The 19,474-nt window shown below is 30.4% G+C and overlaps 1 protein-coding gene across 15 annotated transcripts in view; it reads right to left on the reverse strand.

Annotated features, from left to right (window-relative positions):
* LOC131929352 (dynamin-like 120 kDa protein, mitochondrial) overlaps positions 1–19,474 on the reverse strand; it is a 38,359-nt gene that overhangs the window by 10,228 nt on the left and 8,657 nt on the right. The window contains exons 4-14 of one of the 15 annotated variants that reach the window (XM_059285469.1): positions 19,317–19,431; positions 13,981–14,022; positions 10,028–10,104; positions 5,231–5,248; positions 4,285–4,326; positions 4,147–4,170; positions 3,888–3,911; positions 3,677–3,700; positions 3,504–3,527; positions 1,106–1,123; positions 679–738 (exon numbers count right to left, since the gene is read on the reverse strand). In XM_059285469.1, coding sequence (XP_059141452.1) covers positions 679–738; positions 1,106–1,123; positions 3,504–3,527; positions 3,677–3,700; positions 3,888–3,911; positions 4,147–4,170; positions 4,285–4,326; positions 5,231–5,248; positions 10,028–10,104; positions 13,981–14,022; positions 19,317–19,431 — 468 coding nt within the window. The remainder of the gene's footprint in view (positions 1–678; positions 739–1,105; positions 1,124–3,503; positions 3,528–3,676; positions 3,701–3,887; positions 3,912–4,146; positions 4,171–4,284; positions 4,327–5,230; positions 5,249–10,027; positions 10,105–13,980; positions 14,023–19,316; positions 19,432–19,474) is intronic. The other 14 variants (XM_059285470.1, XM_059285477.1, XM_059285474.1 and 11 more) reach the window with 14 other exon arrangements.

Here is a 19,474-nt window from a genome sequence, read left to right on the forward strand (position 1 = left end):
ATAAATGTAAAACTGCAAAGAAAGGAAAACCCAGCCTATGCATTGCTTGAAGAAGTGGATTGTTTCGTAAAAAAATTATTTGCTTTCGTTGAAGACACTGAGAGCGATATACTTAATATGGAAAAGTCTGATGAAACCAATGCTACTATTGACATGAATTTACTTCAGCATTACTATAAACAACATGGATGATGGATTCCTGGGAGATCAGAGCAATTCAAAAAATGCAAGTACTCTGACGTTTACAGTAGATCATCTTAACAGAAAAAACAAATTAGATCAATATTAAGCTTTTAGAATGGATTCTGGTTCGCTTCAAATGAAATCGCAGGATTTGAAAACCAAACATTTGTGGAGTAATAACTTGACAGAGCTCAAGGGCAAATTAAAATAGTTGGAGGTCCAGTAAAACATGCACGTTTTGCTGCATAACTGGACAGCTCTAAAAGAAATACTGTGAGTTGAGGCACTATTATGTGACGAACGGTACAGTCTTCCAGAATATACACCTAATCCTAATCAAATAAAAAAATTGAAATAAAAATGTCAGTGGCTCTTTAAAAACTGGAAAATTTTGTAAATTGGAACTTTGTTGCCAACCCCTGGTATATACTAATTTATTTCATAATTGAAAATGCAGGATAAAAAATTAACTTTTCAATCACAAACCAATTTTACCTTGTACATGTCTGAATCTGTGTAACTTTGTTCTTTATCACATATGTTACAAGATAAAAGCTTTAATAAAAGTAAAACAAAATTATGCAAAAAAAATAAATAAATTAAACTAATGTTTATATTATTTTAAAGTATTTATTAAACTACAAATTGTTCTTCTATACAGAAATTGTATAAAAATGAAAACAGTTTGGTATTTAGTTAAAAATTAACATTCAATTGCATATGGTATTTGAAGATGTAATAATATCCTGTTCTTCATAAGTTGTATATTAAAAAATTAAAAAAACTGAGATTAAGGAAAATAATGTTTTTACATTAAAAATGTGTAGTTTTTGTACAATATATTTTTTTTAATTTATCAGACAGTTGACAGTAAACTTTTTAATTCATATTTTAATTTCACAAATTAAAAAAAAAATGTTACCTCAGGAAATGATTTTTCCTACAAGTAAAAATGAATACTAAAATATATTTATGCATATAGTGTTTAAAAAACAATGAATAAGACAAAACAAGTTAACTTTGGTAGTTAAAATTATGTAGCCCATTGCCTTTAAAACATTGTCATCTGTGATCAATGGGATTAGAACAGTGGTTCTTAACCTGGGTTCCATTCAACCCCAGGAGTTCAATGAGTAAGTCTTGGGGGTTCGGCAGATTGGTGAGTAAGTCTTGGTGTTTGGGCGGAAGGTCCAGAAACACACCCAACTCATATGATTTATGATCAGATTTTGTCAGTGTAGGCAATAGAACTATTAAGAAGAGTTCTGTGAATGCTTATATGAAACTGATAGGGTTCTGTACCTCCAAAAAGGTTAAGACCCACTGGATTAAAACATTATAATCTGGTCCTGTTATTCTCACCCCCCCCCCCCCCCCCCACCAATATAATTACTCCCCTCTTCCTAGAATACTCATTACACTTGTCACTGTCTCAAAGTAAGAAACCTGGCATTCCATAGAAGGCCTCAGATTAGCTGGGAGAGTACAAAATCAATCATGTGCCACACTTTTCCTGTGTTATCCATTGAAAAAGTTAGGAAATGTGTTGGCACATCTTTAACTATATAGAACTACAAACAATTTCCACCTTTTATATGCAGTGCCTAACAGAGTAAAGAAGAGGTCAAGGAATAAAATTTAATATAAGCTTCATTTGATTTAGTCATGATTATAGTAGCCCAACATTTCCATAGTGGTCAATCAACAGCTGGTGCTCCGATAGACATGCCTGTTTCAATATGGTCAGCTATTATAGTAGTCCACAGTATCCATAGTGTATAGCGCTATTTTAAACATATATCACAGTGCTCACAGGTGGGCCCAGGTGCTCCTGGTCACCCAAGTACTGGAGTGCCAGTGGATACACCTGGTGCAGTTCAATCTTTGAATCAAGTATCAAGTAGCACCCCTGACCCTGGGCAGGATGACCAATCAATGGATCCCAGGTGCTAAGATAGCCACCATAGAACTGAGTGTCAAACTGCATCCTACAACTGAGGCTCCACTCCATCAAAAAGTTTTAATGCAGAAACATTCCCAGGTGTATTCGCAACAACTTCCCAAAGTTTTATAGCAATCGGATAAAAGGTGTAGTAATGCATGAAAGACACAGACAGACACAGAAAAGATAAGGAAATAAAAACTATCACAAAGAGAATGACGTCACATGAAACAAATAGGAAAATATCAAAATAAAAAGTTTAAACTCTGTTTAAACACACAAATAATTACGCCATTCATTATAGAATTAAAAATCAAATGTCAAAAAAGAAACAATATTAATGACATCATTGATAACAGAGATGCGAAGTTAAATGTCTATTATTATTAGTCTATTATTAGAAGTGTATGTAGATATACAACAAAATTCTGCAAAAGTAAAATATATAATAAGCATTAAGATTAGGATTGGGATCAAGATTTTTGGTAAAAATGTAGTTTCAGCTAACATTTCTGATTTCAATAAAGTTTATGATCCAATTAGAGCTCGAGTTGAGCTAAATTTCAAGTTTTGGTTTAATTTCTTGATTCAAGTCCGGTTAAATTTATGGGTCCGGATAAAATTCCTGTTACAGTCCTGGTTAAATTTCCTTACAGTGAAATTTTGTATTCCGGCTAAATTCTGGTTCCAGTTAAATTTCCAACTCCGGTTCGGCGATTTAGTTTTAGGATTAGAATTTCCAATAAAGTTTAATTTGCGGTTCAGGTTAAATTTCTGTTTCCAGTTATTTGTCAATTTCTGGTTAAAGCGCCATTTTGATATTTCTGTTTTTATTTAAACTGAGTTTTAAATTTAGTTGGAATTTTGGTTTAGAGAGGAAAAAACCACTATCAACCTAAAGCCTTTTGTATTTCCCCCGCCACAGGCCAATTATATATATATATATATATATATATATATATATATATATATATATATATATATATATATATATATATATATATATATATATATATATATATATATATCTGTGTGTGTGTGTGTGTGTAGGCCTATATATATATATAGGCCTATATATTGTCTCATTTCTTACATCTAACATATCTTTGTAGTAAGAAAGGTTAATATATAATAAATAAAACAATTTTAAAAGTTTATGAGGATAAATGAAATTTTCTGCAACATTTTTTAAAGAACAGTAATTGTTTGAAATTTTCCTTTTTTTTTGTATTTTGTATAGCAAGTGTTAGACAGCAATTTGTCCAATGGCTAGATTAGACAGAAATTTTACAATTTTATTGAAACCGAAAGAAAACAAGAAAGTTTTTCAATTTGAAACATGTTTTTGAATTTTAAATGAATCAAGTCAACTGTTTACCTCAGGGACTGGGACAGTGGATTCCTAAACAACAGAAGTCAGGGTTTTTTTCATTTTGAATAGATTTTTAAAAATTTCAAATTAAAACTGGAGAATGAATCAATCTCATGTAGAATACACTTTTAAAAAACATGTAATATACAAACAAAGACCGTAAAAGGATTTTAGCCTACCTCTTGTGATGAAATTGTAGCTTCCTAAATTTATCAAAAGAAAATACACATCTTTTTGTTTTAACACAAAACAAAGTTTTTGTAAATGTAAAAACCCTAAAAATATCATTACTTCTTGTATCAAGAAACTAGCTTTTTTAAAATCTGCATTTAAATGTGCTGGTAATACAAGATGATAAATGAAAACTAAAATTATTAAATTAAAGCCTACCTCTGGCGATGAAACTATAGCATCCTAAATTTATCAAAAGAAAACATTTTTAACACAAAAATAATGTTTTCATAAAATTAAAAAACATTAAGTATCAGTTTGTTATAAATTCAGCAGTAAAAATCATCAAAACTAATAAATTTTAAGCAATTAACTCTTGTATTGAGATAACAGCTTCCTTTTTAAAAAATGTAGATGCCATTTTAATGTGTGGATTATACATAATAATGAACAAAAGACTAAAGTTATTTACGCATACCTCTGCTGATGAAACTATAGTTTCCTAAGAATATCAAAATAAAACAGGAGTTTTTTTTAGCATGATTAAAATTTTCATGAAAGTAAAGAAATTAAAATTATCAATTAGTTACAAAAACTTCAGAAAAAATATAATAACAGATTTTAAGTCATTTACCTCCTGTATTGGGATGGTTGACTCCTAAAACAAGTAGATGTCATTTTAATGTGTGACATTATTATTATGTGAGATAACTATCTTCTATGCTAGACAGTGATTCTATGTTTGCTTACATTTTAAATAGGGGAAAATTATAATGTTGAAACTGATATTTAGGTATATAGGTAAAAAAAACTTGCATAGACTTTACAACTTACAGAGTTGCATAAGCATCACTGATATTTTAAAATTAATTATTTAAGTATTGAGGAATCCTCATTGTATTAAATTGCTTTAATAGTAATTTAATGACAAATGTCCATCATTTTATATCAAGTTGTATTCACATTAATTGAAAAACCATAATGCTTTACACAATATTGCAATAAAGTGAAAGGATTTTAAGTATTTAATTTAACTGAACAATGGTTAGGTAATACTGCTACACCAGTAACAATTGGTGTTTCTTTTTGTCTATCTATTTTGTCTATGATATTGGTTGGAAGAGCATATGATTGCTAACTCCAAAAGCCCAAGGTTCACACCCAGGCAGATGAGGCTCATTAGCTGGGAACAGCCATCTTAGAAAACTTCAAAATCAAACAACTGCTACCCTGTAGATTGTTCCAAATGTTATGGAAGCAAATCCAGACAGAAAAGCAGGCAGAACTTGGTAAACGGGCCATATTTCACATAATAACCAATAACACTTAAGAGTGTATTAGATTAAGAATAAAGAAGAGGATATCTTGCAAATTATGCTTAAAACTGATCGCAATGCAATAACAATTTGAATAGCACTTGTCAAATAAACACTGCATTTTAAAAAATCTTAACATGAAACAGTAGTTGAACAAAAATTATATTCTGGGATCAAAACATTTTCATAGTAATTTTAAAGCAAATTTAAAGCAACCACATAGACAAATGAATATAAAGTTATTACCTCAGAAATATTATCTTCCTACAAAACAAATAATATATATTACAACATAATTTATTTATTGATTCAATTTGTTTTAATAAAGTGGTTCCCAAACATTTTCGAGTGGCGACCCCTTTTACAAAAAGTAAGTGACCCGCGAACCCCATGGAATTAAAAAGTTGAAATTAATAAGGAAATTTATAAGAACTAAAGTAAGATTTTCTTGTAGACTTTCAAAATGAATTATTCTTGATAACTGTTTAAATACGATGAGTAAAATTTCATGCTATTAACTAGCCTCAACATTTGCAGTTTAGTTTTTGTTAACGCCAAACTCATGTCATTCTCAACATTTAATTTATTTCTATGTTTTGTTTTTAATAGGAAAAGTGTTGAAAATTTATTCTCGCAAAGATATGTAGACACAAAAGGAACTAAAACTCGAAAGGCAATCAATTCCACGTTTGGGTATAAATGGTGCGTACTACACCAAAAATGTGAGCAGTTTTTCATTCTGCAAATTTGAGAAATCAGCTTGTAATTCATCGGTAATGTTGACCACATCAAGGGACGCAGAGAAAGGGCTACGTGTCAGTGCAGTTTCTTCTTCTTTCAGCTCATGGAAAATAATGCCGCGGTTTGTTTTCTAGAGATTTAAGATGCCCAGAAATCTCCTGTTTCAATTTTTTATTTATCTCACAATCAGATTCATCTACCACGCTGCAGAGTTTCTTAAACATGGAAATTTTTTCCAGATTTATTTTTCTTCGCCAATATTGCAGCATTTTCCTAAATGTCCCGAGATTATCATGAAAAGAGATAATATTCATTTATTTCGTATGTTGATGTTCGAATATATCACACCATTTAGTTAAAGTATATCAAAAGGTCTTGTTTCCCTTGCACTTTCAAATCAACTTGATTTCATCTTTCAATTAAAAAAAAACAAGATTCATAATATTTCCTTTTGACAGCCGGCATACTGCAGTGTAGAAAAGCGAAACCTCGTGATCTTTATTTATGTCTTGGCACAGTTCTTTAAAAAGACAAGTGTTTAGGGCTCCAGATTTAATATAATTTACTACTTTTATTAGCAATGGAGTCAGAAGAGTCTTACTGGCGAGGGCATACCGGGCAAAATGGTGAATTATGCAGTGGATTCCCCTTGGTAAGATAACTAAATCTTTTACTGTTTTCTGAAAACCCAATTTTGATTCAAACATAGATGCCGCACCATCCATACAAACCCCACAGCCGTTTTCCCATTTAGACATTCAGTTTCAAAAAACCTATTTTCTCCATAATATCTTCACAAAAAACTCTTCTTTGCTATCATCTGAATGAATATATTTCACAAAGACAAGCAATTGCGAACACAAACTAATGTCTGTTGATTCATCAACTTGAAAAGCCAACAATGGTGAAAGCTTAATTTCATTCAAAATTTGTTTTTTAACATCTATGGACAGGTCTGTTATAAACCGCTGAATAGTATTATTAGACAGAGATATTTGTTGCATCCCCAAGAATTAATTTCACCATCTTCAACATGCAGGGGTTGATGAGATTTTCTCCCATTGCGTTGTTTTTCCTTGGGCAATTTCTATTGCGATTTCATTTGATGCTTGCACTAATGCTGTGTTCCCTTGAAGAAAACTTTGTGTCCTATTAAGTCTCTGACGTTTGTAACTAGCTTCATGACGCCGAAAGATCTCCATATCTTTTTGGTGTGTTCCGAATGACTCGTCTCAAAATGATGTTTAAGTTTTGAAGGTTTCATAGACTCTTGGCTGAGAATAACTTTTCACAGTACTCATTGTTTTTCTCTCTTTTATTTCCTGTGATGTTAGTAAAGCCGAATTTCAGATATTCTTCTAAATATTTGTTGTTTTTTTTTCATTGCTAGGGTTTAGTCTACCAGTTTGCGACTCCCCTATGGGGATCCTATGGGGGTCACGACCCCTAGTTTGGGAACCCATGTTTTAATATTTTAAATAGGTCTATACAAAATATTCAAATCATATAATGTCTAGCAGTATTTAACAGATTGTTACAATAGATTGTGACACGATAATTTTCAATTCATTTTTTTCCTTGTTAATTGATAATTTCCCTTCTTTAAATTTAATAGGAGTACTTCTAATAAATCCATCATAGGTGTATTTTTCCTGTTTACATTAAATATACTACTCCCTATTCTTAATTTATAAAGCCAAAAAATATATCTAATACTTTTGTAGTCTCAATGTTTTACAAAAGTTGTCTTTGGTGTTTGAGCTAAATGCATCTAGTCTTCTTTTAATGCAGTTGTTTTACTACAAATTCAGTTGAATAAACTATTTGTAAATATACAACAATAGTAAGTGTGCAATAAGTAGCTTCAAGCCACATAAATAAATAAATGTGGCTCTAACAAGTGACAATAATTTTTTCATTAATCTACATTGTTACCTGAACCATAATTTTTAAAATTTAGCATCACATTACATACATCAGTTTCTTCAATATTTGTCATATAATAATGAAAACAGATTCACTGTATATTACATAGTTGTTTTAGACCAGAAATGCATCCAACACACTTTTCACTATCTGGACATCAAGAGCAATGTATATGCTTTCCAAATAAAGGTATTTTAAAGCAAAGTAAAATGTGTTCTCCTGTATGGTTTTGAGACATGGATTTGTAACACAAACTTTAAAAATGGATGCCTTCAATGTATATTGGCCTGAGAAAATTATCAACAACAATGGAGGGAAAATAGGCAAATGGGGATGGATTGGACAAGCTTTGCACTAATCAACAAACAGAGCATCACCAGATAGGCATCAGATTGAAACTCACCACACATCTCCCCAAAAAACATAGAAAAGAGTTGTCATGCCAAGAACCAACTTGGAGGAATTTCCCAATACCGAGATCAATGGAGAGGTGTGTTGTGTCCCTATGCCCCACAAGAGTTATGATGGTGAAAATAAGCATTTGAATTTAATATCAACAGAGCACCTCTTATCATAATGAAGTACACAACTTTTTAATTGCATAGGCATTTTTGTTTATTTTTGGATCAAAATACTATTGTAATAATACACCATGAAAAAAAATTAATACATTTTTGGGGACCAGATTTAGTATGCTCTATGCATCATCTCTAATCAATTGCAATAAAGCTGTATCAATGCTACTTACTACTTAATAGCTTAATATGGCTAATCTATCAAATATTAAAGTTTCTTTTACTCTAAAACAAAACTGAAAGTCCTTTTTAATTGCAATTTAGTCTTCATAAATCAGTTTAGACATTAATATGCATTTAAAGCATAGTCATTGCTTATTTGAGATTGCTGTCACTTTTATGCTCTCCTCACATAGAAGTTAGAAATCAGTGATTGTTACTTCAAGGAGGAGAGGGTTAATTTAGTCCTCATAGTCACTTTTACAAACCTTTCAAAATTAATTTGAGATTCCAAAATAAAATAGAAAACAGAGGGAAATGGTAGAGGTGGTAGTTACAAAATGGAAACTGATAAAAAATAATGGTAGATAACTTAAACCTAGACTATCACGAATGAGAAATAACAATAAAGAGACTGGTTTGGGAGATGTAGATTTCCTTTATGAGGATGCAACAGTTTAGTATACTTTTTTCAAATATTTTATTGATAAAAGTATATTACTGAAAAATTCAGCAGAAAAATTTGGTCTCAAAATTATAACTGTGAAATTTGGAAGAGTCACATCCCTTTAACAAATTTTCAAATCTGAATCTTTAAAAAAAAAGAAACAGCTAAATCAATTAAACAGCAAAAGTTTGTGTTCATGCACACAAAAAAAAGATTTCATAGGTATCTGTGTTGGTTTTCCTAACACTCAGGCTCATAGCTCTAAGCTTTTTATTACTTGTATTTTATAAAATAACTCCTAACTCAGAAACGATTGTTGACCCTATAATGAGCTAATATCTCTCTACAATAAAAACACAACAAAAATAAATGCCCTTCTTCTTTTAAAAACTACACTAACAAAAACATGAAAGTTATTATCATGCCACTTCTTAAAAAAAAAAAAAAGACCATCTTTTCATTACAAGAGTTCACCTTTGCAGAGTACATTTAAGTAGTCAGGGTAAGATACCTCTGTATACAAGGCTATATTTTTTACTTTCTCGTATACAATGTATAGAGGAAGTATTGTAATTGTGCAAAAAATCAAAATAGAGATTTTCTCAAATCTCAACGTTTTACACCTCCCTGAGTCTGAAAAACAGCTTTGCAATTTTGTCAGTATGTCTGTGTGTATGTATGTGTGTATGTCTGTGAACACGATAACTTAAGTACCATTAAAGCTAGGTTGATGGAATTTCATATACAAGTATATCAAATTTGGTAGTTCTGTATCAACTTTTCAGAGATTACATATAAGTAAAAGATCTAATTCTCTGCCTTCTGTCAAACTTTGAGTAATTTCCATTGACAGGAAGTAGTAATTTACGCTATTTCCATATCTCAAAAAGACTATATGAATTTATAAAATACTAATATTCTGCACTTTTATAACATACTTTTTGCTGTTCACTTGGTGTGCAATTATTTTTTCTACAAAATTCTATTATATTTTTAAAAGTTAAGTAATTAAAAATGGATTAAAAATCATGTCTATATCCAGAGTTGCCATCACTTGTATTGTTATTTAAGAAAATTTGAGAAAGTTTAGGGGAGATCACTCCCTCTTTATTTAACATATGTGTAAATAATTTATTTAAGAGTAAAAAAAAATATGCCAAAAGCATATTTAAAAAGTATTTAAGAATCACATACCTCCTTGTTTAAGTTTTCAGATGAAGCAGTTGTTCCTAATCTGGCAGATGTAACATTGACAGAGGCAGCATCTGACTCTATAGGATCATAGATATAGCACTTGTAAAGAAATGTAATTGACTATATTTTTGTCTATACTTCTGTACAAGTTAACTGCTAACACACATACACAAAGATATGTAAATATATATATATACTAGATAAATGGCCTGTTGAGGGAGAAATACAACGCACTAGGTTGGTAGTGTCGTCTTTTTCTCTAAACCGAAAAACAAAATCAAAATCACCACCTCAACTTCAAATTTAACTGGAAATGAAAAATGACATGGAAAACTGATTTTTATCCAGAATCGGCATTTTAACCGGATCAGGAAATTTAACTTGAGATAAAACACCTAAAATTACTAACCCTTAGCTTAATCCTTACTATATATATAACTTATATCAATTTTCCAGAATTTTTTTTCACTTCTAAAATAAGACAAATTAGGAGTTACATTTTTTTTCTACTATCAATGACGTCATTATTATTGCGTCTGAAAGATATATATTTAAATATATAATAAATATTAATAGTGATACTTCAACATAAGAGATCTTTTTAGACACAAACGAGCTGTTGAGCGAGCTGAAATTTGCTTTGATATGTGAGCAAAATTTGAGATATGAGTAATCAGATTAGTGGGTTTAACAGTTCATGGAAAAGAATCACTAAAAAAAGTTTCACCTAATAGTGCATTGGAGCTATTTAATGACACTTACCTAAACTCATTTCCAAAACATTAAAAAACGGAAGAAATAACAAACCTCCTTGAACAAGTTTTTTTGAACGGCTTGCATGGAAAAGTGAGGAAAGTGTGGATAAGAAAAGCATAGACCAGCAGAGAAAAGTAGTGACGAAAAATAAGGGAAAGTAAAACATTATATAGTAAGATTTAGGTTCAATTATGTTCTCTGAAGTTTAAGTTCCATTAAGTTTATGGATAAAGTCTATCAGTAAGAGTATAACGAATAAGTGAATAAAAGTGACTGAAAGAGCTTAGCATTTAAAGTGAGTAAGTGAACAAACTGAATCTCCTCCGCCTATCTACTCCAATCTACATTGGGCCTACACCTCCACCAGCATCTTCCAAAAGCTCAAATTGTCTGATTTTAATGGTAAATACACTTTATAAAACCAATTTTTTAAAATTATCCTTTACTGTATTATTTAACAAATATTTCTCATGTATAAATATACCTTTCTTATTTAAAAAAACCCCACTATAATGTATAAAAACATCATATGATGGCATTTTAGGGGTGCTGGAACTGATTAAGGGCATGGGAGGGTGTACTTTACTTCATAAATCCACCAAATCATTGATTTCTCACTTTTACTTGATCTATACAGAATAACCATCGTTGAATCTAAAATGACATTGACCCTAAAAGCATTATTTATTTATAAAAAACCAGGTTCAAAATAGTATGTACAACGTCATTTGTTTATTTTTTTGTTAAAAATAGCCATTTTGCGACCAAGAAAAATACTATTAGGCTTTGCGGAAGCTATTGTTTTTCATATCAATGGAAAGGCCAGGACCTAATTTCTTTCTTTGTTCTAAAATTAAAGGACCAATAAAAATACTTATTTTAATGTGATTCTTTTTCTACGTCATAAAGTTGTTTATTTTACTCAGTCAGATGTTTTCAGTATGCAAATTTTTTACCTTAATTTTTTTTATTGGCATTCAGCGGCGGAATCTAGTTAGCGATTGGTCGTTTCTGTTTGGAAGTGAATATTCATTAGTTTTTGTGAATTGCAAAGTTTGATCCGGTTTAATTTTGTTTCTCTAAGCGTCCGTGAAATACTTATATTATTTTAACATATAATTATTTCAATTAAATATACTATTAACAGTTTAGATTAACTAGTATGAATTACCATAAGCAGTGAGAGGATTATATTTGTTTCTTTTTTGATAATGGGAAGAACCAAATACTCGCTAAAAAATAGACACACAAATCTAACTGAAGCAAGGCATGTCCGAATGAAACTGATTGCAGCTACCTCTACTCACTCTAACAATATTCAGACAAGCACTGATGCAGATGCAATATGCATATTTACTAAGAAACTGCTGCAATATAAGACACTGTTTATACAGACAGAAGAAAGCAATGCTACATCTAGTATTGGTAGTGCTAATTGTAAACCACAGTCATGCAGAATTATTGTTGACTGTGATTTGCTTCTTGATTTTATCAAATAAATTTCCTTGCCCAGAGTGTAACTGAGATATAGTGGCTACTATTGATGAAAAAAAAGTGTAAAGGGTTTGCTTCAAGCATGGTGTGGCAGTTGTAAAAATGTTGTTATCAGTATGTATACAACTGCAAAAGAATTCAGAACAAGGCCATTCACAATAAACAAAGACATTGTCTTAGCATCATTGGCTTTAGACATGGAACCATACAAAATATGCTGCTGTTTCTGCAATAGCAGAATTTAATTTTGGGCCCATGCATTCTATGGCATTGCAGTCAAAAGAAGAAAACCATAGTCAAAGACTAAATGAAGGATGGCAAAAAAGACGCCTTGATGCCTTTAGGTAAAAGCAAAGAGCGCCAGAAAAAATGAAACTAGCTGCTGAACAAGCACAGAAGGAATATATTCAGCAGCACCATACTTATGGCTACGAGTGTGGTCGATTTTAGTGACAAACAACGGCAAATTTTCATTTTTTTCTACAACTTTTTGTTTGTTTATTTGCGTTTTTCTCAGTTTTATGTTTTTTTGCACCATTGTTAAAATAACTTTGTTAATAATTATCAAAACTGAACTAAATTTGCTCCAGTTACTCTCTATATATGTTCAAATAAAACTGATAGAACACTTTTGGAATTTTTTTTTTCTAAAATGATTGAAATAATGAAAAATTGGACGAAATAATATTTTTACAGTGATGTATAGGGAAAAAAATGTTTAAAAAAATTATCTTCATTTTTGAAAATGTAATCTATCAGAAGTCTTAAACACATGTGTCTCCAGACTATATTAAGTTTCCATGAAATTTGTACAAACCATTTTTGAGTTATTTCCATTTAAAAATCGATAAATTCCTAAATGGCAACGGAGGGTTTAATAAAAAAAATTTAAAATATTTTTATGCTTAGCCATTTGAGTTATAATTATTCGCCAAGTATTATATCTTTAGACTCAGAAATAAGGAAGTTGGTACTCATCACCATGCCCATAATGGCATTTCAATTAATTTCAATGGAGAAAATTGTTGTGACAAGCCACAAATTTGATATATGAGCAATGTTTCAGAAAAAATTAAATTATAGGTGCCACTATATATATATATATATATATATATATATATATATATATATATATATATATATATATATATATATATATATATATATATATATATATATATATATATATATATATATATATATATATATATATATATATATATCCTTAAACTGCAGAAATATTTGTAAGATGTAACTGTTATATATCATGTGCTTAATCCCTAAATTTGTTTTACAAAATGTGGAAAATAAATAATACTTTTAATTTTTCAAAAAAATAAGCAGGTGTGGCACTATAAACAGGAGAAGATGCAGATAAAATTAACCTACACCTTAACCATAGGTGTGCAGACTGCAAGAATATCATAACTTTTAACACATTTCTTTAATGTTTGTAATACTTGTTTAGTTATGGATGTTTATCACAATGGAAAGATTGGACTTTCAATGTACAAACTGAAATTAAAGTAGAACAAAAGAAAAAAATAAATCTGACCCCAACTTTATCTTTAACTCTTTTTTTTGCTTAGATCAATACTAACTTGCATAACAATAACAAAGTAACCAAATGTTAAAAGGAGTGTCCTTGTCTGATAAAAATAGTAACAACATAAACAAAATGGATGTTCTTGTAATCTACACACCTTGAGCATGAGCATTTGTGATCATCTTGGTCAAACTGAGTCCTGTCAGAAAAAATATCAAAACAAAAGACACCAAAAGTTATAGATATTTTAAATCAAAATATCACTGAAAAAGAATGATAAAACCTTAAGAATTTTCAATTTAAAAATTTAGAATTTTATTAGATAAAATAAGTGTACAGCAACAAAAAGATTAATTTTTTAAATTTCTGAAATGAATTGTCAATAGAAAGGAACTAAAATAAGTGATATGTACTTAACAATTAAATATAATACATGCAAAAGTAATAATTTAATTAAACAGTAGTTACATAATTACATTTACATGTATTGAATTTAAATATCATATTGCCCTGGACTGCCTTTCAATTTTGTCTTACCAACAGTTAGTTACTTATTGAAACAAACTTTATTTTACACTATACTAGATGCAAGCCTATTTTTCCAACAATATACTTTTAAAGTCAGCAAAAAAGTAAGTGCAATAGTGCCCTATTTAAATCCCATCAATTCTGCTTGGAACATCTTAAACCATCTTATATTCATATATATATATATATATATATATATATATATATATATATATATATATATATATATATATATATATATATATATATATATATATATATATATATATATATATATATATATATATATATATATATATATATATATATATATATATATATATATATATATATATATATATATATATATATATATATATATATATATATATATATATATATATATATATATATATATATATATATATATATATATATATATATATATATAAGTGTGTCAGTCAGTAAGTCAGTCACTGCTATATAATCTAGCAACATAAAAGTAAACAATAATAAATGCTGTACATTTTACTTACATTTCATTGTCTTATTATAAGTAATTGAGTAGGGTCTATTTATGTAAAGACTTAAATTTTTGGTCATCGACAAAGTTTTTACTCTTTTTCATATGTCAACAAAACAACATGAAGAAAATATAAAATACACGCACATTCTTAAACATATTTAAACGGATCAATGTCAAATAATATTTTTGCATATATTCCTAGAAAAATGGATACGTTTTAACAATAGTAGGGTCGAAAAAAATTAATCAATTAATATAATTTTGCCAGGAAGGTATTTTAAGAAGAATTTCAACTCACAATAAATATTGCTATTTAAGTAAAAAAATAAATTAATGTGAATGCAAATTGCATGGATGTCCATGAGAGCATTATTGTTGGAATACACAACCATTTGTTTGATAAAGCCATTGATAAAGCGTTTGCGTTTTCTTTTGTGTTTGGATTTTTTTTTTGCGTTTGCGTTTTGCATAAGCGTTTGTGTTTTCATGTTTATTTTTTTGCGTTTGCATTGTGTTTGTGTTTTCTTTTGTTTTTGTGTTTGTGATGTGCTTTTGTTTGCATTTTCTTTTGTGTTTGTATGCTGCATTAGCATTTGCGTCTTATTCTTCTTCGTTCTTAATTTTAGTGTTGGAAGGGAACCCCCTCCAACACAATTAAGGATACGTGTCAACTGGTTATGCTTTTCTTTTTGGATTTGCTTCCATAGCCTTTGTCCAACCAAGAACAAACTACAAGGCAGCGGTTGTTTGATTTTGGAGTTGTCTCTCCAAGAAGAGTGGCTGTCCCAAGCTAACGAGCATCATCTTCCCGAGGGTTCGAACTCGACACTTTTCGGTTTAGCAAACTTGAGCTTTACAAACTCGACTACGCTGAGTTTTTGTTGTGTTTTGCATTTGTGTTTTCTTTGGTGTTTGTATTTGGTTTTGTTCTGTTCCCAAGTTGGTACATTTAAAAAAGATTCACTGTGGTGGAGCACGAGTATGCAGCTAGTATATATATATTTAAATACCATATGTTACATTTATACGATGACAGTTTATAAAACGACCTTCATTTTTACCATTTAGAATATAGTTTAGGATATACTTACTGTATAAGACTACCCTATTCTAACGCACACTAAAAGATTTTAAAGCATCAGATTGGATTGTACTATGTTAATTTTAATTTGACAGGTTAGTTACTTAGCAGGAAAGCTATCACTTATAAACGAGAGTTTGTTCTTCTTCAAACAGAAAAATGTAAATGGATTTCCCAAACTCACTCTAAAACTGAAAGGAAGGATAAGATACTAAAAAAGCGAGATGGCCTGGTCTGCTCTCCAAGCTGTCAACCAAACCAGAATTGATGATGATGATAATATAAATATGGCTCTATAGTCTAATAGATGATTGCCCTTTGGAAATGCAAGCCCAAACCCAAGGTGGTAAGATAAGTAGAGCTAAATGTTGCCCATGTATCAAAATTCTCCACACAGCTGAAAGACCCAAGGGACAGGATGTTACCAATACAAACCCTGGCAACCAAAAGTAGAATAGTCATACTTAAAAAGAGGAATTAAAAGGCAAAAAGCCAAAAATTAAAAATTAAAAATTATTATATACAAATTTTTAAAAGCCTGACAATATTACTAAATATAAGTATTATGTATAGTTCTAGTATAGTTATATATATTTTTAATATCTAACCTGCATCTAGATTTATATTCTGCTTAATTTTAAATTAAAGTTTAAAAAAAAAAAACCACCCCACTATAATAAAACAATAACTTTAGCTGTTATAACACTATTGGTTTGATTTAACACTTTTTGATGCTACAACTATCTTAAACTATTAAGGATCCTTTGATTAAAGCTTACATGTTTGTGACCTGCTATGTACTAGCTAGTACTAGGCCACATGAACAAATAAAATACTTTAAAAAAACTTTTTAAAAAACCACGTTTTTCTTGTGGACTAAAAAGTAGAAAATAAATTTTTCTTCCGACCCTAGGTGATCAACCAATGACTGCTCGTAGATTTTGTTCATACATTTGATGACAAAAAACGTGGGTACGTTCACCATCAAATTTCCCGACCCATTGCCCGACCCACGTTTTTTGTCATCAAATGTATGAACAAAATCTACGAGCAGTCATTGGTAGATCCCCTAGGGTCGGAAGAAAAATTTATTTTCTACTTTTTAGTCCACAAGAAAAACGTGGTTTTTTAAAAAGTTTTTTTTAAGTATTTTATTTTCTCCTTTTTAGTCCGTTGCTACACATGAAAAACGTGGTTTTTAAAAAGTTTTTTATATAGTTTATTTTCTACTTTATCTAATGACTTGATTAAGTATGACTTGACTAAGTGTTTTTAAATACACGGACTAAAAATCTTGAGCGACCGATACGCTTTAAACAGAGAAGGGGCGTAATTTAATTAAGCCTACATGCCGTGACCAGGATTCGAACCTGGGTTGACACGGCCACAACGCGAAGTACTAACCACTATACGATCACGGCCAGCGCGCTCACATCAATTGGGGCCGAAGTAACTGTGTCAATAGGCCTCCAGTCTTGTCGGTATCTTTAGAAATCATGTCCTCAATTTTATGGTCCTTGGGGCGTTATTTAATTAAGCTAATTTAGGTCTCTAATTGCTAGTTTTTATGATTGCATCTGAAATTGTTAGGCGAAAATAGCCTGCATGCCAAATTTCAGATCTCTAGAGCAATCAGAAGTGGGCTAATTTTCGATGTCAATTTTAACAACAAACATCCAAACAAACAAATAAACGCGAAGCTGAGTTAAGAAAAACGTGTTAAAAAACTAAAGTGGGTCAACATTAGATATTTCAGTTAGTGCCTTGATAATAATATCCTCCTTATTTGAAAAAAACAATTTATCTACTGTATAATTTACTATCACAAATCCTTTGGTAATCATTCCTTGGAATATCTCTAAAATATTGTATTCATTTTTATAGCTCCTGCTATTTTGAAAGCTGACATTTTCCAGATTATCAATAGCCTTAGTATTTAAAATAAACATTGAGGCAGAAAAGAATGCCGAAGGAAAGCAGTCGCGCTTTCTCCGCTCTTTTTTCAATTCATTTTATACATATTCACTTATTCTGATTTAGAGGAACAAGTTTCACCAAAATCGGAATGCTGGAATGAGAAACGACTTTTTTTTTAAATTGCGTTTTAGGCTAGGCAGTTGGCATGTCTACGCATATTTAGATTGGAATCAGCAGTGTTGCAAAAGCTGCCGAAATGAAACCAGTGCTGTTAATCCTTACAATTATAGGAGGAAGATAACAAACAATATACGGAGAGCAAGTGCCAGAAAGGTCTTTATTGAGTTAGCAGCACCCATCATAACCGCAACCTGTGATAATTTTACAGGCTTTGCTAGCATGACAGTTTCCCTTTAAAAGCCTTCAACAATGTCATTTCATCATCTAGTATCACTAGTGCATCAATGACATCTTGAGCTACATGTATAAGGCAGCCCTCCTATGGATCCTATTAAGTATAGACTTAAGTATTGAATATCAGTAGAAGTATAGTCTTTCAGATGATGTGGTCTTGGGCTTCCTCTTTCTTGCCACAAGTAGTCATCCTCCTTAAGAAGTAGCCATTCTCCAAAAGAAGTAGCCATCCTCCATGTTAATTAGTCATCCTTTATAAGGAGTAATCATCCTCCAAAACAAATAATGAAGTTGATATGCTACATTTCTTAAATATTTTATAACTGTTTCTGCACCAATATAAATGCAGGCTTCAATGCACAAAAGATCAAACTTCACAGCACTATGTTTCCTCCTTTGGTGAATGTCTTAGCGCTAACCATCCATTCATTCCACTGTTCTCAAATGTAATCTTAGTACTTAGTTAAGTACACATCCAGTGGCTGTACCAACTATAAAAATCATACATAACCATTGCATCTTTGCTTGCTGTTGGAGTTTAATGAATCATTGCTGATTTAGTATGATTACTCCATACAGATGAAGCCATGACCATTTTTTTCCCCTATGCAGATTTTCCAGTCTGGCTCAGAAGCTTCAGCACAAGTCCATAGGACAACCCACAACTTTTAGAAAGATTTTCCCAGTTAAAAAAAATCAACTTATATGCCGGAAAATATAAAAAGGTGCCTAACCCTACCACCATTAATGTAGAATTTAAATAAAATGGAAAAAAAAACACTACTACACTAAGGAAATTTAATATGAACAATATATTCTAAGAAAAGCAACTATTCAATTTTTGTTTCAAACTGTTTGTACGATAAATAAATGTTACATTTTTAATACTTAATAATAAAATTTAATTAACAGAGACAAAAGTAAATAAATGAAGTTATTTCAAAACTCAGAATAATACAGTGTAGGTGGTTCACGATTATAATATCAATACAATTTTAGATTTATATAAAAATAGTACAATTAAGATTAAAAGATTTTAAAAGTATACCTTCTATTATGGTTGTAGAGAGATCAGCTGGGATAATGGATTTCATTCCCTCCTTAATTTCAAGCAATTTTGGTTTTATATCAGGTAGATCTTGCAACTTCTTTTTTAACCAACCCTTTTTCAAAAAAAGATTGTTTAAAATCAAAGTTATTACATTT

This window comes from Physella acuta, unplaced genomic scaffold (genome assembly GCF_028476545.2).
Source record: "Physella acuta isolate Inbredline_101_S28 unplaced genomic scaffold, ASM2847654v3 ptg001618l, whole genome shotgun sequence".
Taxonomy (NCBI): domain Eukaryota; kingdom Metazoa; phylum Mollusca; class Gastropoda; family Physidae; genus Physella; species Physella acuta.